Source organism: Epinephelus fuscoguttatus, linkage group LG7 (assembly GCF_011397635.1).
Source record: "Epinephelus fuscoguttatus linkage group LG7, E.fuscoguttatus.final_Chr_v1".
Classification (NCBI taxonomy): domain Eukaryota; kingdom Metazoa; phylum Chordata; class Actinopteri; order Perciformes; family Serranidae; genus Epinephelus; species Epinephelus fuscoguttatus.
The window spans coordinates 41384723-41408419 of NC_064758.1; the positions used below are offsets into that span (position 1 = coordinate 41384723).

The 23697-nt window shown below is 40.5% G+C and overlaps 1 protein-coding gene across 1 annotated transcript in view; it reads right to left on the bottom strand.

The window, feature by feature from the left end:
• Positions 1–1032: 1032 nt before the first annotated feature.
• Positions 1033–23697, bottom strand: part of cables2b (Cdk5 and Abl enzyme substrate 2b) — a 60885-nt gene continuing 38220 nt past the window's right edge. The window contains exons 3-10 of the mRNA XM_049580417.1: positions 21182–21259; positions 17639–17747; positions 17367–17535; positions 12841–12938; positions 11116–11222; positions 10804–10923; positions 10451–10535; positions 1033–7415 (exon numbers count right to left, since the gene is read on the bottom strand). Of these exons, the coding sequence (XP_049436374.1) occupies positions 7269–7415; positions 10451–10535; positions 10804–10923; positions 11116–11222; positions 12841–12938; positions 17367–17535; positions 17639–17747; positions 21182–21259 (913 nt within the window). The 3' untranslated portion in view covers positions 1033–7268. The remainder of the gene's footprint in view (positions 7416–10450; positions 10536–10803; positions 10924–11115; positions 11223–12840; positions 12939–17366; positions 17536–17638; positions 17748–21181; positions 21260–23697) is intronic.

A 23697-nucleotide genomic window follows, 5' to 3' on the forward strand; every position in this document is an offset into this window, starting at 1 on the left:
CATAGTATAGCATGTCGTCCGAAATGATGAAAAATGTCATGCTATAGCATGTCGTCCGAAATGATGAAAAAACGTCATAGTATAGCATGTCGTCCGAAATCATGAAAAAATGTCATAGTATAGCATGTCGTCCAAAATGATGAAAAATGTCATAGTATAGCATGTCGTCCAAATCATGTAAAAATGTCATAGTATAGCATGTCGTCCAAAATGATGAAAAAATGTCATAGTATAGCATGTCGTCCGAAATGATGAAAAATGTCATGCTATAGCATGTCGTCCGAAATGATGAAAAAACGTCATAGTATAGCATGTCGTCCGAAATCATGAAAAAATGTCATAGTATAGCATGTCGTCCAAAATGATGAAAAATGTCATAGTATAGCATGTCGTCCGAAATCATGAAAAAATGTCATAGTATAGCATGTCGTCCGAAATCATGAAAAAATGTCATAGTATAGCATGTCGTCCGAAATCATGAAAAAATGTCATAGTATAGCATGTCGTCCAAAATCATGAAAAAATGTCATAGTATAGCATGTCGTCCGAAATGATGAAAAAATGTCATAGTATAGCATGTCGTCCGAAATCATGAAAAAATGTCATAGTATAGCATGTCGTCCGAAATCATGGAAAAATGTCATGGTAAAGCATGTCGTCCAAAATTATGGAAAGACATGACAGGATAGCATGTTGACTGAAATCATGAAAAAACGTCATAGTATAGCATGTCGTCCAAAACCATGAAAGAATGTCATTGTAAAGCATGCTGTTAAAATTCATGAAAAAACATCATAGTAAAACATGTCGTCAAAAATCATGATATTATAATAATAATAATAAGATAATTTGGGGGTTCAATGTGGAAAATCCACAGAATTCACTGTCAGCAGTTTACATTGGATGTGACGACCAGCTGTTGTCTAACTGTAAAGACTCAAACGGCATCTCTTTGACATGAAAGAAAAAAAAAGGTGAAAGAATTCAAACAGAAGCCGTAATTTACACATTTTTAATGAAAATAAACTTGACATGAATTAAACACTGGCAGTTTAAACAGTATATGGTCTTTATCTTTTACAAAATATTATTGTAAATATTTTCATCCACTTCATCTCCTCCAGTTTTGTGTTGAATACCAAACTGTCCTGTGGTGTGACTGACGGAACAGCTGAGTCAGTACGAGACACTGCAAACAGGTTGATAATCGTCACAAAACAAAATATATTAACTACTCTTGTCACAAGTTAATGTTGCTAACCTCCTGTTTTCATCTGTATCACAACAGCTGAACCCAAAACATAAATAATATTCCCACAGATTAACTTCATGTGATGCCTCGACTGTAACGCTGCTAAACTGCTGCGTGACTCGTCCATGTTGTCCATAAAAAAAAAAACATACAAAAATCTAATTAATTTAACGAAGAATGAAATTGTAAAAAGAATCATTACAAATGGAAGACAAACACTTGGTTAATATTTCCCTTTCAAAGCCTAACAGTGCTAAAAAAAAGAATACAATAACAATTACTGGATACAAAACAATAAACTAAACACAACATGTGAAGTTTAAATAAAAGAGGTGACAATAAATGCTGTGGCACATTACAGGTAAACACACCGAGGAAGAGGAGGAGGACGAAGGTCAGCTGACAGAATAAAAGCTGCATAGAATCAATATAACAAATCTCTAATGTAGAGAAGACGACTTTGGAAGATCATGTGCTGTTTCTTCTCTCGAGCAGAGTCTTATATTTGACACAGCTATTCAGTATTAGTGCTTTTTAAAATATCTTTCGTATCTCTCTCACGTACTTTTCCCTTTCACAGACTTCACAAAGAAAACAGTTTAAATATACGACTCTGCTCTGAGGTGTCTCAGTGCAAACTGTGCAGCGAGGGTTCTTCTTCACTACCTTCATTAGAGCAGGAGAGAAAGCTGAGAGCCAGACCCCCGTCTTTAAAAGAAACATAGAAGCACTTTTAGCTCCTTTAGTACAAGCTGAGCCGTGCCTGCGGTGCAACACAACACGCCATAACAAACTGCAAAAATACAGTATGAGACTGGGTGCGGTTACATGATGGCTTCTCATTCAGAATGAAATAAATCTGAATGAAATCATTTGGAATTAAAGTCTTTCCAGGTGGTTTACATGGGAAATATTCATTCCGAATGAGGGTTTACACGGGAGATCAGTTTAATCGCTTGTATTCAGGTCCACGCAAGGTTTGGGGGAGGGAAGGTTTCTGATTGGATAGGTGGCGGGGCGGATGTTACGTGTTTAGGTTTACTGGAAGAAAACACTGTAGTCCTCGCTCCGGATAACAAGATGCTTGATGGCGCCATTCTTAGTGCCTTTTTCGGGCGTGTTTTGCTTATATTCTTGAAGCAGCAGTACGACAACAACCTTGTTCTGCTAATGCTTCGTCTGTTGAGGAGGAGAAGGGAGGTAGAAGGTCGACGAAGGGAGATAGAAGCGTTGTGGCGAATGGAAACCGGTGAGTGCAACGAGTCCGACGGCTCTATCTCAGCCCGTTAATATGCGCACTATATATGTCATTGCGCCAGAAGGGCAAGGAAACGAGCATGTGCAGAAAGACCGGAATGAACTTAAAGAGGAATGAGTGTATACAAGTGCGAGAAATTCTTTCATTGGGAATTAGAAACGGAATATTCCAGCCCCTTACATCGGATTGAATTTTCAATCGCACTGGCCATTTTCATTCCGAATTAGGTGTTTACGAGATCACTTTTAATAGGAATGAACTTTAATTCCGAATGAAAAGGGAATCAACCTGTCCATGTAAACACACTCAGTGTTTATGTTTTTAAGTAAAATTATGAGCACGTTTCATTTCAGCTCAGTGTGAAAGTCTTGTGTGTTTATGGCGCGTAGTGTTTATCCGCAGGCAGAGGAAAGAGAGACAGCGGTGCGGAACCAACGAAAACCACACGCCACGCCAAGTGCAACAAAATCTCATGAAAAGACCAAATCAAACAAAGAATGCATCTCTGAACGAGTACTGTCTGTATATCAGTGCCTGAGAAAAACTATTCAAAAACTCACTAGGGCATCAAATGCGGATTCATCCGCCGATTAAAATAGTCCCTAGCAAATGCACTATTTACTGCTGTTTGAGTAACACTTTTAAAAACTATAGCATCCAGCTGTTTGAGAAATTACTGAGTCTTTTAAAAAAGAAGAGATATATCTGTGACATTTTTTTCCCCGTTAAAGGTTTTTCCTTATCCACTGTGAGGGTCAGAGGACAGAGGGATGTCGCATGCTGTAAAGCCCTCTGAGACAAACTGATTTGTGATATTGGCCTTTGTAAATACAAATGAGTTGAATTAAACTGAATTGTAACGAATGTACTTTGTACAGACCCCTCTAAAGTAAAAAACTTAAATGTCACCCTCTGGGGCTTTAAGGGCCTCGTAAGATTTGGGAGCTACACAGTACGGACGTAAAGCTTTGAGAGACAGACAACAACAGAACGTCACGTTGTTAGTGTTGATCTTTTCATGGAATTTGTTGACAATTAAAAAAGAGCAGATTATCGGCAGTCTCACTATTTAAGATTTGACCTGGCAAATTTAAAACCTGAACTCATGGTCATACTTTTCTTTCTTCATCACACTCCATTAGCTCACCAGGCTGATGAAGCAGCCTTTCCCTCCTCCACCTGGGCTTTACATATCAACACAGGAAGCAACACAGATGATTGGCCCGGTCACTGAGGGAAAGAGTACTTTTTTTTTTTTACTTAACCTGACCCGACTCGAACCCTTAGCAATACGCAACAGAGCGACTTGGAACACGATATCATGTCAGGACCTGTGTGTATGAACACCATCAGCTCTCCTGCTCCAACAGTCCAGTGCAGATGAACCCAGCCTCCAAAATACAACAAAGTCCCTTTAACACACGAGGGAAAGTAACATCAATGGAAGAACATGGATGTGAAACCTCAAGATGAAGAATAATATTTTAAATTAAACTGAATTATCTGCTTTGCATCATCATTAAAATATGATTCTTCACCTGGAGAATTATAAGCAATCAATAAATTTCAGTGACTGTCACTTTTCAGTATACAATAATACAATAACATACATTTCATGTAGAAAAATATTATTACCCTTGTTGCTTAGTGATAAAATAAAGATTCAGGATTGTGAAGCAAAAAGGCAAAGTGCAAAAAAACAGAGGCCCTACAGAAGGTGTTTGTGCTGTTGTTTTTTATCCAACATGGCCGCCTGTAACCAATGATCGCCCCTTTTAAATAAAACTAAACACCCACCTTGTTTCTGGATAAAGCAGAAAAAACCCACTGTATTCAGACAACAATTTTAAGGAGGAACAACAGGCACAACCGTCCTGTTAGAGGCCTCCGTTTGGTTAAATATTTCTCCCTTTATGACACAGTAAAAACAGAATAAATAGCATTGGAGTGAAACAGTTTTTCTAAGGTAGTTCATAAACAGAAAGGTCTTTTTTGGTGAAGTTCACAGTGCAGATAAATTGAGGAAGTCTGTAGCTACAGCCAGCTCCCTTCAAGAAACATGAATAATCTGTTTGCAGTCCACCTTAAAAACTGTCCCAGAAATATCATAATCAGTTATTACCTGGACCTTATGTGAGCATGGCTGTTTCAGGGCTTTTCATTCATGTGTTTGTACAGCCCCCATCGTTCTGTTCATCTTAATTAATCATATGTAATTATTCTATTGTTTATTTTCTTGTCTCTAACATGTCAGAAACAAGTGGATAATGTCCCTCACCATTTCTCAAAGTCCATATTCAAATGTTTAGTTTTGTGCGGCCAGTTATCTAAAACTCAAAGATTTTTAGTTTTATATCACAGAAGACAAAGAAAAGCAGAAAATGTTCATGTGAGGAGTTGGAAATAGTGACTTTGGGGTATTTCTGCCTTAAAAACCAAACCTGATTAATGCCATATTGATCGTCTAATCGTTTCAGCTCTTACATTAACAAAACATGTGGTAATTAACATCAAACAGATGCTAATATATTAATTTAGTGACAGATTCTTGGTTTCTATTTTAAAATTTCACCCTGAATATCAACCAGATCATCTGCCTCTGCTGCCATGTGACATCAGCTGAGTTGCATTCAAGATATAACACAGTATATAGAATGATTACAACATGATCTGACTGTGTCTCCTCATCATCACAGCATTTTTCTCAAAGGATGCACTGCTTCTCTGCGACCACCAGAGTGAGCAGCAGCCTGCTGATTGTTCACACCAAACCAGCGAGGAAGAGGGACGAGAACATGAGAGCAAGACAGAGGTCAAAATAAAGAGAAGTGGTCTGTTTGGATATCTGGATCCAGGGACAGACAGGAAGGGAACAACTGCTCTTCAGGTGCCCTCAGGCAAGGCACTTAAACATCTACACTGCTCCAGAGGAGCTTCTGACAGCAGCAGACTGCAGCTCCATGTGTCAGACATTAAAGCTGGCTCATGTGAAGCAGTGAACCTCCCCCTCAATAAACTGAAGTACAGTCACAGCAGTGAAGAAGCATCTGAGTGGGAGCATTAACGTCCTCGGAAAACAAGCTACAAACACAGTGATGATTTAGAGGCAGCCGGCTGGATGTTCAAAGAGAATCTAAAAAGTGCTGACTTCATGACATTAATGTGAGTGAGAGTCCAAACAAGAGACTGAGCGATGAAACCAGTCCAGCCAGAAGACAAGACACACAACAAAGTGTCACCACGGTGCTGTACCAGCTCCCCTCGTGGCCTGAAATTTATCGCCTCAAATTGAATTTCATGCAAGTTTCAACACAAATATGGGAATGTTGGCAACATCTTTGCTGCAGCTGCAGAAAACATTCTGCAGTATTGATTTAAGATGCTTTTAAATGCAGGAAAATTATTGTCTAAAGAACAAAGCTTTGTTTCTCCTGACTGTCAGCACATTTAAATCAAAATAAGAAAGGTTATTTTTAGCCTCTCTGTCCAATTTTCTTCTTATCGCAGTCCACAGTGCTACAGAGGCAGCAGACTTGAAAGTTTTCGACTTAAGAAATGTTAAATAAGGAGAACTAAAGCACGCAGCGGTCTGGAGAAAATCTAGTCCAAAAAAAGAAAAATCGGAATATTAAACTGTTGGAAAGTGATGGCAGCAATTTGATTAAGTCTGAAGGCCTCTGCACAATGAGTCCGTTTTTTTGACCACTTCTAAATAAACACGTACGACCTCACACTGTTTCAATCACATTTGCATACTGACTCCGAAGCTTCACTCTGTCATTTAGGTTTTGGGAACAGGTTCGATTTTCTGCATTTCACACATCCATCAGGAGCCCTTAAAGCAGTGGTTCCCAACTGGTGGGTCGTACAGTGAATTTCCGGCACAGAGCCTTTATTTTGAAGTCCCGTTTCCTGCTGCAGAGTGAGTGACTAACAGACAGCTACATGACAGAGACAGCAAACTAGCGCGACGACATGACCAAACACAAGTATGACACTGAATATATTAAACTGTGTGGACCTTGAACTAATGACTGAGGAGAAATCTGGACCAGTTGGGAACCACTACTTTAAAAGATGAACAGGTGCGGTGGTAAAACCTGAAGCGAAACCTTTGGGACATTTTTTTTTTGGCCAACATGTTTCTCGCCTTCTTAACTGCACAGATCCTAGAAAGGAAGACTCAAACCTGTTAAACAAAGCTTCATAAACGCTTGACAAAATCCCAGATTGAACCAAAATGATGTAAATGTGTCGTACAAGTTTCAACCAACAATCCTCACAGAGTCGAGTTCAGCAGAGTCTCCATGACTAAAATCTCTGCTAAGGAGCTGGTGAGGAAAATCTTTTTTATCCCAACAGGAGGTCAAGTGTATGAAGATCGAACAAAGACAACAAACCATGAGAAAGACGTGAGTCTGAGTCTTGTGAATTTGACCCTCAGTGATTCTCGTGGTGCCGCTGAGCCAGGCACCAGTCCTGCCGCTGAACCATCGATCACAGTGTGTCGTCACTTTGGTGTTTGAGGGAGGAGAGAAGGCGATGTCGCTCTCTGTGCCGCTGAGCCAGACGCCGTCAGGCCTGCTGTCGCACTACCATCACAGTGTGGATGAGCTTTGGTGTCTGCGGTGTGAGCAGAGAGGAGGACTCCTCAGTGCCTCAGTACCTCTGAGCCAGGCATCACAAGGCGCCGCCCGTCACAGTGTGGAGCTGGAAGGTGCTGGGAGTCCCTGCGGGGAGGGGTCGGTGTGTGCGCTGCTATGACTGCTGCTGCTGCACCAGCTTTCTGTAATGTGGCATGACTTTACTCTCAGGGAGGTAGAGCGCCATCTCCAGGGCGACCAGGATGGTGAACTCAAATGATATCAGCTCTCTCCTGCTGATCCTGAAACGCTCCTCCAGCTTCTGCAGAGACACATGAACCACAGCATGAGAGACAGCCACCATGCTTTCTTTATAAACGTCTGTGGTAACTCATAGTTTATTATTTTATATTTTAATCTTCACTTCTTTATTATATGATGATTTTTGTACCATTGAAATTAACTGCTAACATCACTTCCTTACAGTGAGTCTGAGGGGCGACACATGTAAAATCACGCTCTCAGTTTTTGTAGTATCTCATTAATAATACACTTCTGCATCTCACAGCAAGAGGGTTCCTGGTTCGAACCCAGGGTGCAGGAGCTCTTCTGATTTTGCATGTTCTCTCAGTGTCAGTGTAGCTTTACTCCAGGTACTCCGACACGGTGACTCTAAATTGTCCGTAGGTGTGAATGTGAGTGTGAATGGTTGTCTGTCTCTATGTGTCAGCCCTGTGATAGTCTGGTGACCTGTCCAGGGTGAACCCTGCCTCTCACCCAGTGTCAGTTGGGATAGGCTCTGTGACCCCTAACAGGATAAGCAGTTTTGGAAAATGAATGAATGAATCATTAAAAAAAAAAAAAAAAGTTGTGTCATATTCTACTAAATGTTGATTTAAGATGTATCTACGTATCTGATCAGACTTGGCATCAGCAGATAATCAATATTAAAGGACTCTGATTGGGACGTCCTTTTGTGAAGTTTTGCCAAAATCAACACAATATTGAGATGACTGGTTCAAAAGTATTGATTGAATTACATTATTAGTTATTAACATTTGTGTCAATTGATTACTTCCTTTTTAAAACATTTTATTTCAAATTAAATGGTTTTGTACATATTGGTTTCAAATCTAGTAATCTAAGATTTACCACTATTTTTGATATTTTAAAGCACACATTTGATCAAATTATAATGTCTTCAAAAGTCATTATAGTTTTCTATTTTTTGTATTTTTTTTATTTTTGTTTAATTTCTAATTTTTTAGTTTCCAGAGTTGGTTTGGTTGTTTTAGTTTAGTTCACTGTTTCCAAATGTTTAGTTGTAGCTTAGTTTTTATCAGTTTCAGTATTAGTTATAACTTTTTATATAGTAAGATAAAAGGAGCATTTGTCAGGAGCTACATTTAAAAAGTTGAGAATAGGTATCATAATACAAACACAACACCTGTTTTACCCCCACCACCACCATCCTCCCAGTGGGGACATTTGGTTTCCCTTTCTTCTTCTCTCTTTTCTTTTTCATCTTTAATGTTAGTTATTCAACATTTTCTTTTCTTTTCAATTTTTTTTGCATTTTAAAGTGGAGTTTAGTGTAAGCAGGTGGTGATAACATATATTACAACCAAAACAGACACAAAAAGCATCACTCCATCCTCACAAAAACAGAAACAAACAAACAAACAAAAAAAACCTGACAAAATCTAAACAATGTACCTCATACAACACAGGGGCAAATAGTCACACAGCACAAATGTCATGTTGGCATAAATATATTCCAGACTAGCTCAACTGCAACATGTACATGTTGTCAAAAATGTGAGGAGACATGTTGTGAAGGCAGCTGACTCAGGTCCCGTTTATATGACGACGATTTAAACTAAAACGGTAAACTTTAGTTGCGTTTTGGCCGATCGTTTACACGACAGAAGCGTTTTGGGTGCCTGAATATGCAACGTTTTGAAAACGGGTTCCAGAGTGCAATTTTTTGGAAATGGCACCGTCTCCGTTGTCATGTCAACTTGCAATATGCAGTTCCTCTGAAGAAGGAGACTTTTCGCACATGCGCATTACGCTTCCAGCCACTAGGCATGCACGAGAAAGTCGACCATCACAACAACAATGGTGGACTCCAGAGCTCTGCTTGTGCTGCTCACCCTGTTGAATTTATCAACACTTCCCCATCACAGTGTAGATTTACTGTAGCAGCTCCACCTCATCGTCCACCCAGACAAACGTTTGTGCGGTTGCTATTTTGTTTGTTTATACATCACTGCTCTGTAGAAGGAAGTGTAAGCGTCACACCGCCAACTACCAGCCTGGCATGTATACTGCAGCGTTTTTGGTCATTTTTGCGGATCCGTGTGCACGAAGATTGTTATCAACAAAATGGTCGTCTAAATGCAGAACTTTTTTCAAAACGAAAATGAGAAACGATTCTGTTTTCAGTGGATCGTTTTTGTGTAAACATGACCTCAATAAACATATGCACCACAGCCTCCTTGTGCTTGTTGTTGACAAATTTGACCAAAGTGGCAAAGACTAAAACTGAAAACATCTTATGTATATTTTATATATTACGTATTATATATTTATTTCATTAAGTTAGCTGTGTAGGTAATATACAATATGTTTAGAGTTAGTTTTCATTTCTTCCCTAAAGTCTTGTTTTTCTTTTCATTTAAGCTGGTTTTCATTATGCTTTAGTCAACTATAATAACCTTGGTGTCTTCAGATGACTTTTTTTTGTCTGACCAACAGTCTGAAACCCCATATTATTAAATATACAGTGACATAAAACAGAAAGAAGATGGTTGCACAAGTTTGCTTAATATTTGATGTAAATGATCAATCAAAATGGTTGGTGATTAATTTTCAGTCAACTGACTAATCAACACTTCATTTTTTTAATAAGGTTATTAAGTATGTGTTTTACAATTGTAACAAAATACTTGTAAACATGCAACATTTTAAAGTTAAAAAGCAAACTTGTCAGTGCTCTCTGGTGTCATGGAGACACTGCTGCTACATAAAACAGATCTTTGACATTTGACTGAACACTGATGAATCTGTGATGAGCTAAAAGTGCCACTTTCCCAGTTGGATCTAATGACAACAGCAGCACTGAGGTGAGATGTTCTCTGTGTGTGTGAGGAGAGTCGTGAGTTAACTGTGAAGGACAGAAAGAGTCCTCCAGCTGTGAGACGCTGCAGGTCATTTTCCACCTGCTCAGGTAGATCAGCATCACAAACACCTGAGCAAGAGCAACATGAGCTGACTGACAGGCAGAGGAAACCACCATGACCCTTGTGTGTGTGTGTGTGTGTGTGTGTGTGTGTGTGTGTGTGTGTGACTTACATCGATGAGGTGTTTGACCTCCTGTTTCTTGAGGTCACTGCTGATCTTAGCAGCCAGTAGGATGCAGGCAGCTGACACCAACTTCCTGTAAAACAACAACAGTAACAGGCGCTCACAAGACATGATAATTACTGACCGGCCAGAAGACTACGAGTCACATTCACCCATTCACACACATTCATACACTGGTGGCTGAGGCGACCATACAAGGTGGCTCAGCTTTAAACACACTCACACACCAATGGAACAGCCATCTTCTTCTAAAGAACAATAAGTTCAAGTGTGTTGTGCTATCAAGTATGACAGAGACTACATGCAGCTGTTGTGTTTCATATGGATCGAATGTAAAGTACCTGTTCTGTTTATTGAGTCGACCCTGCAGCACCAACTTCTCAAAGTAGACGAACGCCATTGCGATGGTGACGGGCTGCAAGCCGCAGTCCTCCCCAACCACTCTCATCTCTCTCTTCAGACTGTGAGACAAACAGAGAGTCACAAAAATCAAAGAGAGTTTTTCATATATCTTTACAGCAGCTTTAGTAAAGTGCAGACAGCTGCGCTGTAAACAAACACAGATAAGGTGCACTTTATCGTCATAATAAAATATTTTCTGAGAGTTTCAGAGTCCTTAAAGGTATTTGGTCGATTGATTTCAGACACTTTACCTGCGTATCTTGCTGAGGGTGAGTTTAATGTGAGGAAACTTCTCCTTAAACGTCTCGTTCATGTCTTTCTTCAGATCAGACGGTTTGACGTATTCTATTACTGTCGTCTGAGGGAATGAAAGACGAGAAGAGACCATGTAATAAAAGAAAGAAAGAAAAGGAGTGGAGGAGGAGAAGAATTCATAAACAGAGGGAAGAAGAGATCTGTAGTCATGTGAAAGTGTAAGCACAGACATTTAAAAGCCAAAACAATGGTCACTGAACGTAAATGAAACCCACGAAGAAGTAAACACTGCTCAGCTCTTACTGCTTCACTCTGAGCACACTGTCAACAGTACGGTCCTGTCTACACAGTATCTGTGTGCTGTTATTGGCATTTTACTACATATCAGACTTTAAGCTTTCCACAGTACCCTTTACAAATAGGCGTGGTAGATACCAGCTGGTCATAGCTGTGTGACATCATATAACGCGACACAGGAAACGTGACTCAGGAAAAGACACAATGGAGGACATCGAACATTTCATGGTCTCTTTTCACGTTATGTAGCTGGTTATCACAAGAAGGAGACGAGCTTTGTTTGAGGAAAGGCTGCGGACAGCAAAGAGAAATACTGAGGAAGAAACAGAAGATATTGGGAAATGCTATGACAGAGCTCAGACGAGGAGGACGATCTCCTGTCGACAAGACTCTTCCCTCGAGACTTCTGAATGAAAATGGGTTCTATGGGTAACCACAAGTCTCCCTGTAACATGCAATGTAATGTGCAATGTGGAATATGTGCAGTTTATTATGTAGCTTGTTTTATCACACTGTGAAGGCATGTTGTGCGCAGCGTATGAGTCCAAAACAAATTTCCCTATGGGGACAATTAAGTATATCGTATCGTATGAGAATATTTTGTTCCTTGCAATCAGTGTGCTCCAAATTAAAGCTGTATATTTGTCTTTTTAATAAAACGGATAACCAACCTGTTTGAAAAACACAGAATAGATACCAGGGTCTGGGTCATGGAGAGCCAATGCTATAGTAGGTGGTGAGATCACACTGTGTAATGCTCTCACACATACACACTCAGTGACAGAGCAGCCCACCTCAGCACTAATCTCCTCTGATGGATTTAACAGTAATGATAAAGTGTGTGCGTGTGCATAGATTTTAATTCATCTCAGTGGAGGGATAAAACTAAGCTGCTGCCCATAGGATCATTATGTTGATGTTAAAGAGCCGTGCGTGTGTGTGTGTGTGTGTGTGCGCATGAATGTGTGTATCTTTTCTCAGTAGTGATTATTCTGTTCTCGGAGGTCTGTAATCCTCAATCCTTCTTTCTCCTCCACAGTTCTGTCATCTCCTCTTCATTCTCTCTCTTCACTGTTTCATTCTGCTCATTGAAAATGTTATGTTATGATATATTTGTGTTTTTAATCTAATGCTAGTGTTGTCGTAATTTCGTGGACCAAACAATATAATTTGGATGAAGCTTCTAGAGATCATTCTCATCCCTACAAACATGAAGCAGATCCAGAGGTGAAACCAAACGAGAGGCAGAGATGAAACAACCAGACATCGGTGTCATCTGTCGTCACACGTCGCTGCTGATGCAAAATTGTAATGACTGTCTTTGCATTTTAGGTCACAACATCTACGTTCACACATCAAGCCTTAGTGCTCAGGTCTGATTTTCTTGTGCTTGAACTAAAACAAAGTGTTCAGAGTGTTCTTACCATGTAGGAGGCGAAGATCAGCACCCGCTTGTGTTTCCCACAAGGCCACTGGGGGTCACTGAGGAGGTTGGGGTCATAATCTGTCACATCCTCTAGACCTGGACAACACACATGCATATAACACATAACAATCAGAAATTGTGTGGACAGAGTTTTCTCACCTTTAAGGCAGCACTGGAGGTAGTGACAGCGCAGGACCAACCTCACGTGAATTTGCGAATCCTTCTTTAACAAAGGAGTGGCCTGCCTTACTCTGCCTCTGATTGGCTTACCCTGACATTCTTACCTTAATCCTCACCAATCCCACTCCTCTTGCCAGAATGTAACCAAACAAGGACCCATAATATATATATTTTTCTCGCCCCACTTGCCTGTTTTTTTTTTTCAAACAAATCAGATTAAACTGTATTCAAACATAATTTTAACGAGCTGGCTCACATGAAGGAAGAGACAGAACGCAGGGAGAAAATGAAGAATTGTACGTGATGGTATCGACACGTATTGGAGCTACATTACACTGTCAGCTACAGAAAATACATTTACTGTTGTGTTTCATTGCATTGAACGTTATCACAGAAGATTACTGTAACAATTTAATCACACACAACTAAATTTCATGACTTTTCTAAACCTTTCAGTGATTTTTACTAAATAAATGACTTTTCCTTTACCTGGAAAATGTGTAAATTCCATGACTTTCCCAGGTTTTCCATGACTATGGGAACCCTAATGATTACGTGTGTGTATGTATAGTTTTATGATGCACAGTCATTTACGAATGTATTTCTTTTTTCAGTCATGTAAACTCTGCTTCTATTAGTTGTTAACTGAGCACGAATTAAAATAAAATCAGACTTCTACTTGTCTTATATGCCATACTATATCACTGTCTTATTACATTATATACTATATTGATATCTCTGTATTACTACAAACAAACCAATTTTGACTTTAACTGCACATGTATAGTGTCTATTTTCTTCTATTCTAATTTTAGTTATATATATTGCTGTTAGTATTTTATTTTAACTTCTTCAATGTAACTCTCCTTATTTCTGTCCTTGTGCTGCTGCAACAACTGAATCTTCCCTCCCAATAAAGGACTATCTTGTGCAATGCTAAATCGGTCGTGTACTCCTTTATAAAGTGTCAACAACTAATAAGTTAGGTGGTTTTAATTAAAGCTATTGATTTATTTATTATCATGCCCATTGTGTCCAGGTACCGTAACCTTAAAGCATATTTTGTCAGGCTGTAAAGTTAGCTTGTCACAAGGCCGATATACATGGCGACATAACCAGGTGTTGAAATGTTTAGCTGCAGGCATCCAAGGGAAACGAAGACAGGTGAATTCAGAAGGTGTTAAGGATAGGAGTTTAGCAATTCAGTTTGTCTGTGAGGGAGAGAAATACAGAAGGGATAAGTTAGTGAGGAGGCAGGGTGTGGCCGCCTAGAAGGTGCTTGTGATTGGGAAATGCAAGTAGATTTAGGGGGAAAGCTTGTTGTTCCCCAGGAAATAGTTTGTACCAGGCAGAGACCTGACATAGTGTTGTGGTCAGTGAGTCAATGGATAGTTTATTTCATTGAGCTGACAGTTCCTTGGGAAGACTCAGTGGAAGAAGCCTATGAAAGAAAAAAGCTTAGATATGCAGACTTAGGAGCAGAAGCTGAGCAGTGAGGATGGAAGACTAGGATTTGTCCAGTGGAAGTGGGGTGTAGGGGATTCATAGCAAGATCAGCTGTCTCGCTCCTGGGGGAACTCGGAGTGCGGGGACAGAGTTTGAGGAAGACAGTGAGGGAAATGTCAGATGAAGCAGTTAGATGTAGCCAATGGATCCAGAAGCGAAGAATTAATGTCAGTTGGGGGCCAGCAGGGGGAACTACTAAGCAGGGTACATAACTCCTTGAAATCAGGTGGAGAGATCCACTTCCTCTCAGGAGGAAATCCAGGAAGAGGAAGGTTATTTAAGTGTGGGAGTGGCCTATTTGAATCCCTTTTGTTTGAGACCATGCTGCAAGGTGAGTGTGTTTGCTGATCCTGTAAGTTTATTTATCTCCTTTAACTTTAGCTTATATTGTAGTTATGCTATGTAGCGTGTGAAATAGGGTATGGTGAATGTGCTAGGAAAGGTAGTGTCGGCACTGCTTCTACCTGGAGCTCGCATGTACGGAGCCTGGGTTTGTTGAAGGTGGCAATGCTGTTTGGGCTGAGAAAGCCATGTGTAAGTAAGGTAAAGGAGGTTGTTGGGTCATGTGGGGAGCAATGAGACCTGGCATTAGGGGAGTGTCTCTGGGACGCCAGAGATCACTGTCTAGCCTCCTGGAGGTGTCGTGGAACCAACTAGACAAAACACTGGTGAAAGGAGGTTCCCACCCGATGACCCCAAAGACATGTTAGTTATCACTGCTCACTGGTCTGTATAGTTAAGCCTTGCCGTAATAGCTTATCATAGGGCTTAGGAGGTGATTCACTGAGTGCTGATCCTTTCTCTAGAGCACAACCTTCTTGTGTTTATTTGAACTGAAATATTTGATTTGTATGAGTACATCACTGACCCTTATGACAGAGGGATCTCTTAAAGGAACACGCAGAAAGACTTATTTCTGCTCTCATCCAGAGAGACGAGAGATGTTTTTAGCTTAGCTTAGCATACAAACTGGAAGCAGAGGGAAGCTGCTAGCCTAGTCTTTTTATGTCATGTTGTGTTAATGTAGAAATTAAATAAACCATTGAAGACTGTTGTGTTGTGATGAGCAGCTAGCACACTCACTGCAGCTGTTTACTATCAGACAGGCTGCATCTCAGGACTCCTGACCTGGTGGTGATCTCGTTTCATGACTCTGAAAAACATCTAATGATTTCTGGATGTTTTTGTGATGAGTTAGCGAACTATCATATGATGTGTGAATACAGCAGCTTCGAGAGCTGAGAGACCGAAGAGACGCGTCACAACAAGACTAAAAATATAAACCTGCTATCAATATACGCACACGCACATGCACACGCACACACACACACAATCAGCTGTGTTGTGATAATGAAAGGTTTCGGATTAGAGAGAGAGGTTTAGAGGCTAATACAGGGCTCTGTCACATGCAGTGAGTACCTACATATACATGTGTTTAAAATCTAATGACAACTCCGACACAGCTGCAACAACTATCTCTTTTCATCACCCAATGTCTCTCTCATCTCATCTCTCCATCCTGTGTTTGTTTTTTCTTCCTCTCTTTACATCCTCTTTACTTTCTCTGCGGCCACAATCCTTCCTCTCTGCCTCTACTTCCTTTATCAGTCTTCTCTCACTTGCAGGGACACAATACACGGACACACAACCATCAAAATAAAACTTGACTCAGTCATAAAAGTATGAAACCGAAAACTAGAGGTATGCCAATGTGTCTCATTCATGAAATGTGAGCAGAAGGACATTTGTATGTGTATTTCCGCATTCATCAATAAGTTAGTGGCTCCAATCTTTTGGGAGATACTAAGAAAATATACACCTGCTTCTGACTGCTCGTAGTGCTTGTGCAAATAATATGCACATAAATGTTGATTGTCATTATTAGAAATGACAAATTTATTTCGCACTGTGCTCTGTTATGTTCACAATACACAGATGCCTTTGAAATGTAAAGTAAACATGACAAGAGATTGGAAATAACACATTTATTAGTTGGCATTTTGCAGATTAAACTTTGGTTCCTTAAAAATATGAATGAGTTGTTTGAATCAACTAAATACAAACCTGGGAAATTCTCTGAGTGAATAACAAACCAACGTGCTCCTCCTCTCCTCCTCTGTGCTGTTTACGCACCACAGCCCCAAACTGCATGTCATTTTTGTTTAATCTAATTATCAGAGATGCGACATGGGAGACGTTAACATAATTTCAAATTGAGTTTTGGTTTAATAAGACCTGTGGATGTGGGAAAGCAATTTGGCACCTGTCTCCACTCGCACAGGCAGCTGGCGGACCCAAATCTGGCAGAGAGCTGGAGGGAAACGATGTGGTTTTACACCAGATTATCTTACTTTCTGTTAAACTTAGCGGTGGGTTATTTCTGACATCAGACTGCTTCCATTAAGATGTTTTAATAGTGGTTTAATTTCACAACACTGACAAACAATGCTGAGGCTGAAGGCAAACTGACTGACAGAATAAAATGTTTTTCTCAACCCTGCTTCACCTAAATATAACTTCAGTCTCAGCGTCAGAAGTTTTTCTTTTTCTCTCTCTTTCTCTTTCTTTGTTTGCCCCATGCTCCCAGCTTGACAGGATGCACCTGTGCAAAGTAATTGTCACCTCCATATGTGGTGGTCACCGGCTATTAATTGATGGGGATGTATGCTAATTGCTGACAAGCAGGAGTGCACTGTCAATTTATGATTGAGTTTTCCGCGGCATTCATGAACCTGGAGTAGGTTCATCATACCAAGGTTTTTTATGTGCAAATCTACTCACAGATTAACTACTACGAATGAGACCCAGTGTGTGTGTGTGTGTGTGTGTGTGTATTACCCAGGTCCAGTCCCACAGTGCTGTTCAGTCTGCTGGGTGGGCAGCTCCTGCCCGGCATGCTGTGTGTGCTCCTGGACACGGGAATCTGCAGCGTCAGGTCGCTGGTCGACGACGGCTTGTGCCTCACCAGAGCGTTAGTGGGGTACAGGAACTGGGCGTACGACACCGACTGAGACAGAAAGAAAGAGACAGATGAATGAACAGGATCTGAACACACTAAACTCTCCCTGTGTGCAATCTGAATGTGTGTCAGTGGTTGTGTGTTTATCTACCCTGCCGTAGGTGTCCAGTTGAAAGCCCTCCAGCCCCGGCAGCATCTCCAGGGTGGTGGAGATGTTTCCAGACGAGTGCCTCCTTCTGGGGTGGTTTAACGTAGGGTCACTAAAGAGAGACCGAGACAGTGGTGGTTAAAGTGACTGGAGAACAGAGTCGTTCCTGGCAGCAGGTTCAGCAACAGGAATTTAAATTCAGGACAGCTCAAATAAAAGATTCACAACATGATTCATCTGATTCAGAACACTGCGGCAGTTTGGATTAGTCACAAGTCGCTGTCTGGTAGCATCTTGAAAAACTAATCCTGTCAGAGAGGAGTCAGGAGTTAGGAATGTAATGTGTGTCAGGGCCATCGTTATCTCTCTGTAACCAATCAGGGCTCAGCGGAGGGACCAATTACTTGGATATCGATATTGAAACAATATTGTAGATTGATTATTAATGCTTTCAGAAAATACTTACACAATGAGATTTTTCATAACTAATCATCAGTGATGTGAATAATATGATTGAGTGGGTAAAGGCACATAAAAAAACAGCTAATTAAGTCTGGTGTGTTCAGAAAATTACATCATTTCACTGTAAACTTTCACTCCTGAATGTATATACTTAACATATTTTATATATTTCTTCTGCACAGTGTATTGTAGCATAAGGTACATATTTTTTATATATTTTTTACACACTTTACAACCTCAGCACATATTTTACATACTAGTGTTAACACTGTAGCATATTGCACATATTTTATTTTCACATTTGTACATACTTCTTACTTAAACTTCTATTTCGTTTGGCATCAGAGCAACTGTAATCAACCAAAATTTCCCCACAGGCATCAATAAAGTTTTACTAATTCTGATTATGATATTACGATCTAAAATCGAAGATGATATCTGGTCTCATAATATGATATAGATATAATATTGAAATCTAGAAATAGATGTGAGAGACTGATAAAGTGATGTAATTGTCGAACGGGTGATCATTTTACAAGACTGACATTTTCAATGTTACTGTAAATAGAGCAATTAATCACAAAGACTAGCCCTTTTTAGATAGGAATTGTGCAAATTTGCAGGAAAGCCCAATCAGTATTTTTTCAGCATTGGCAGTATAAAAACAAAATCGGGGAGTGCAGCAAAATGCCGCCTACCTAATTTTGTTCATACAGAATGCTCCCTTTTCGGGGTAATGGGGGGGGGGTGAGCAAGTAACAAAACGTGTAGCTCAGTGTGTCACATGCTCATCTTTACAGTGTCTGTCAGGTTTGTGTTTCCCTCTTGCTACTAGCTGCTCGCTAATTCCTGCTATCAGCTGTTTCCTGTTTATCCACCGCCAGTGGGTCGCATGTGCAGCGTCATCAACAGCTCCTCCCACAAGTCTTCAACAGCTCCTCCCGTTGCAGAAGGCCACCCCGGTCTGTTTAAAATAAAAGGGTTACGCCAATATGACTACCCTACGAGGGGGAAAACTGGGCACCTTGGATTAACCCGCCTTTCCGCCTCTGTGTGTATAAACGCTCGCAGCTTGGCGGCAAATCGGACCAAAATTCACGGAAAATCTGGCAGTGGGAAAGGGGCTAAAGACTGACCAAAAAAAAAAAAAAAAATCAAATACAAATGAGGTTAAAACTAGAAGAGGATCCTACTGATTTTAGTGACCTCCTGAAATTTCCTCTGGCACCTCCAACATACCAAAACCTTTCCACTTGTAGAAAGAAAGAAAAATCTAAATCTTTTAAATAATTGACCTTCCCTTCGACGCTACTTTCAAGACAAACTTTACATTTTTAACACTAACACACTCTAAAAACAACTACATTTTTCTAATCTTGGGGTGTTGTGAACTGCACAGTTTCTAGGGTCTGCTAATGGAGCTGACGGCTCTTTCACACCCTCCTCCTTTGGTCTGGACTTTTGTGAAATCTTGGTCTGACAAAAAGCAGAGGTCTCAGTCGAGGTCACACCGGACCATGGTTCAGTTCAATTCTTGAACCCGTCTCATTCTCTCCTGAGTAGAAGACGAATTCAGAGTCAGTCAGAAAAATTCACAAAAACTCAGACCCTAAATTATCTTCAGAGAGGATGATAGAGAAAGGGAGAGCTTGTCTGAAAACCAGTCGATGTCCAGTACAGGGAGGCACAGCTCATCAAGTGTTGATGACAGAACGTAGGTGTGTCATACATAGTTTTTTAGTTTGCTCACATACTGTAATTCCCATGTGAAACCAAATCAAACTGGATCTGATACAATATAAGAAAAATGCAAAAAAATAGTTCTGACTTTCAGGTGTGAAAAGATCCTTAGATGTCTCGTCTAGTTTGACAAAAAAAAGTATGCCTTAATTTTCAACATAAAATACTACAATATTTATTCATTCATTAATTTTCTGTAATCACTTTTCCTGTTAGGGTTCACAAGGGGGCTGGAGCCAATCCGAGCCTACACCGTGGACAGGTCACCAGACTATCACAGGGCTGACACATAGAGACAGACAACCATTCACACCAACGGACAATTTAGATAATCCACAATCGTCTGTGATAATCACAGATAAAACTATGCAGATACGCAAGTTTTTCAAAGTGTCATCATCCTCCCTATGTCTCCTTGCTTGTAGCTTTCAAGGTGACAGAGTGGAACTTGTAGCGTCCAGTGAGTTAAAGGTCAGAGGTCACTTCCCGCCACAGCCACAGGCTCTGCTTTAACGATCACAGTTACAAACCACAGCAGCATCTGCTACAAGATAAAGCTAGACGTGTGATGCCTGAGCTCACTTCCTCTGTGGGAAAACACAAATACCAAGAAGACCAGTGATACTCAGAAAGCCTTAACTACTGTGTGTGTGTGTGTGTGTGTGTGTGTGTGTGTGTGCGCGCACAATAAAGAAAGATGGAGCAATTCTTATTTGTGTGTTTATTATAATCTGTGTGCACATAACAGATTAATTTTTTCCTGTTCACTGATACTTCCTACAATGTGCATGCGCAGTGTGAGCGTGACGTGATGGTAAGCATGCACAAGGGCTGCTGTAGATTATCATCTGACACTGTGTGTGTGTGTGTGTATGTGTGTGTGTGTGTGTGTGAACATGACGGAGAGAAAGGGATTAGGAGAAGCTTACATAACTCTAATAACATCTGTATTTTCAGCTGTGTGTTTATACAGTATATCAGTGTGTGTGTGTGTGTGTGTGTGTTAGAGTCAGAGAGAATAGGCGAACGTGATAAGTGTATGTTCTGCTTCTTGTTTATCTGTAAATGTGTCTGTAAAGACTTCAGTGTCTATCTGCGGGGAAGTTTATGTGATTACGTCTGTGTGTGTTTGTGTGTGTGTGTGTGTGACCAGCCAAGAAGTCCTCAGGTCAGGAGGAGGCTCTGGGGGCACATGGGAAAATCATAACGACCCCCTCCTCTTCCTTGTTTGTTATTCGGAGGTCCTGAGAAACAGCTCTTCCTCCCTTGACACTGACCTTAAGGTGTGTGTGTGTGTGTGTGTGTGTGTGTGTGTGTGTGTGTGTGTGTGTGTGTGTTGATTACCTGAGGTAGAAGCTTTCTCCGTAGGGCAGAACAGAGAAGGCAGCACACAGAGATCTCTTTGCACAGATCAGCACGATCCTGAAACACAAACACACACACACACATGTTAGAGGTTACGTCATCATAAGATTTGTCTTGTTTACTGATTATAGATAAAAAGACAGGAATCAACTTGGCAACACTGCTCTGGTGAGCAGCAGTGTGCCTTATCACATTTGTAGTCAACAAAACAATAAGAAAACTCCAAAGTAGGGATGTGCAGTCGATCAAAAGTGACATTTAGACCAAACCAAACTAATTTTAGTCATATTGATACATTCAATGGACTCAGCCTTTCATGCAGGCTGTCACCCACCCCTGAACTACAACAGAAAACCCTGACTTTTAAAAATTATTTTACTTGTTTGCATGTTTTCTCTGGACTTCTCCATGACTTTATTGTGGTTGTTATCATATTCTAGCACAGGCAACGGTTAATGATGAGCCTGCAGTCCATTTCATGAGCAGTGTTGGGAGTAACGCATTACAAAAGTAATGTAATATATTACTGTTGAGCAGTAAAGGAGTTAGGGCGTGGTGATATTAAGACTCTGTATGACATACTGATAGATTTTAAAGCAATATATAGATTTAGACAACACTGTTTATATCGATATAGGGTCAAGTTGCGCCACATAACGTGTGCCAGTGTTCATCTCTCCTCTGTCACACTCTCTGCACAGCTCTGCCCCCTCACTCACTCACAAGTTCTCCATCAACACTCAGAGAGACACAGAGCTGCTCCTCTGTTTAATCTGTCTGTTCATGAGTCTGCAGTGTGACATCGGTCTATATGTTGCACGTGCTACACTAAATCAGTCTGTGAGATGAATGAAATGAGTGCAGTAGCACACGTGCAGTAGAGCTCTGCTTGATTGTGTCAGGTGAGTGTTTGTTTGCTAGTTTGTGTGTGAGGTGGATCACAGCGTGTTGTCGTTCTTCTTGGTAGTTGTAGTCTTATGCGTGACATGGAGACAGCGCCTGGATGCAGGCAACTGATTTGTTTAAAGCTATGGTCTACGTTTAGAAAGATTGATCATTATTATTAACATCATTTAGATGGTGGTTATGTCCCATAGTGCATTCTCTCTGGCAGCTGCAGCCTGTTTAGATGCGCATCTAGATGTATCGCAACGGAAAATTATGATGGAAACCCCAAAATTTGAATAGCCTATTTTGTTCTAGTTTTGTACTTTGGTGATGGTACATCATTGTTAGCTGTTGTCCAAAGGGCTCTAGTTAAGCTAACGTTAACTTCTGGAACTTAGCTTCATTAACTTATCTGTAATGGCAGAGATAACAAAGGTTGGCAAACGTTATGCTGAATGATTCAGTGTAAATACTGTAGCACCAAACTAACGGAGAGACACTCTTGGTAAAGATGGTAAAAAGGCCGTTATCCTTTTCTCATATTCTGAGCCAAAAACCTTAACTTCAGTGGCACTTTAACTTGTTGTCTTTGATGGTGACGGCAACCAGATGCGGTTCACAAGCGTACACTGTGACCTGTAAATTTTGGCTTGTAATTTAAGCTTTTCATCGACCTTCTCAACAATAAAATGATGAATATATCCCTCCAATGTGTAGTTTAGGCCCTTTTGGTTACTTCTCAATGACATCTGATTGTTATGTCCCCAAAAATCGCCAATTGCCTCCTGCGAAATGCCGTGTACTGTGACACCTGCCATAGCGCCAGTCACTGAATGTTGATAGTTTGTCCGAGTGAGTGGAGGGGGCGTGGCTTAGCCATAGGTCAATTGCAATATCCAACTGACCATTTCCATGTCCATAACCATGAACCATCTCACAGCCTGGTATTTTATCTGATCCTTGTTCTGCTTTGTTGCAGTCATTTATCATATTGACTCTTTATTTTATTTTGTACTGCATGACAATAAAAATCACAGCTGAACTAAACTGATTTAACGCTGATTTTGTAACAGTTTTTCCTTTTTCCCTTGTTGTTCTACTGTCAATCGTTTTTCACACCCGCCTCATCTGTGAAAATCTCCAGTGAACAGATGTGTGTTTGACGACTAAAAGGCACATTTATTTTTTAGAGCATTGCTGATACCCAGTCACGTTTATTGTGAAAATCATTTGTCTTTTTTCTCAAGTTCACACCCAATAAAACTGTGCTGAGAACATGTGAGACATCTGGCAGTACCTCACAGTACTATTGCCTGAGCACATTTTCAGTAGGTGGAAATAAAACCAGTAGAAGTGCTGAGCTCCAACACAAAGCTACAGTCATTATAAGGAAACTTAGGGAAGGGTTTTTATTTTGAAGGGATTATACATCTCCTCAGCAGGGACATGAATGTTTTGGCAACACATAAAAACACACATTTGCCACTTTCCTAATTGACCCAAGTGTTCCACCTGAACCTTTACCAGAGACTCTGCTTAATAACAACTTATAATAATGGGCTTTCAAAGGAGCAGAGCATGCGTGTATTTTTTATTGGAGTGTAAAC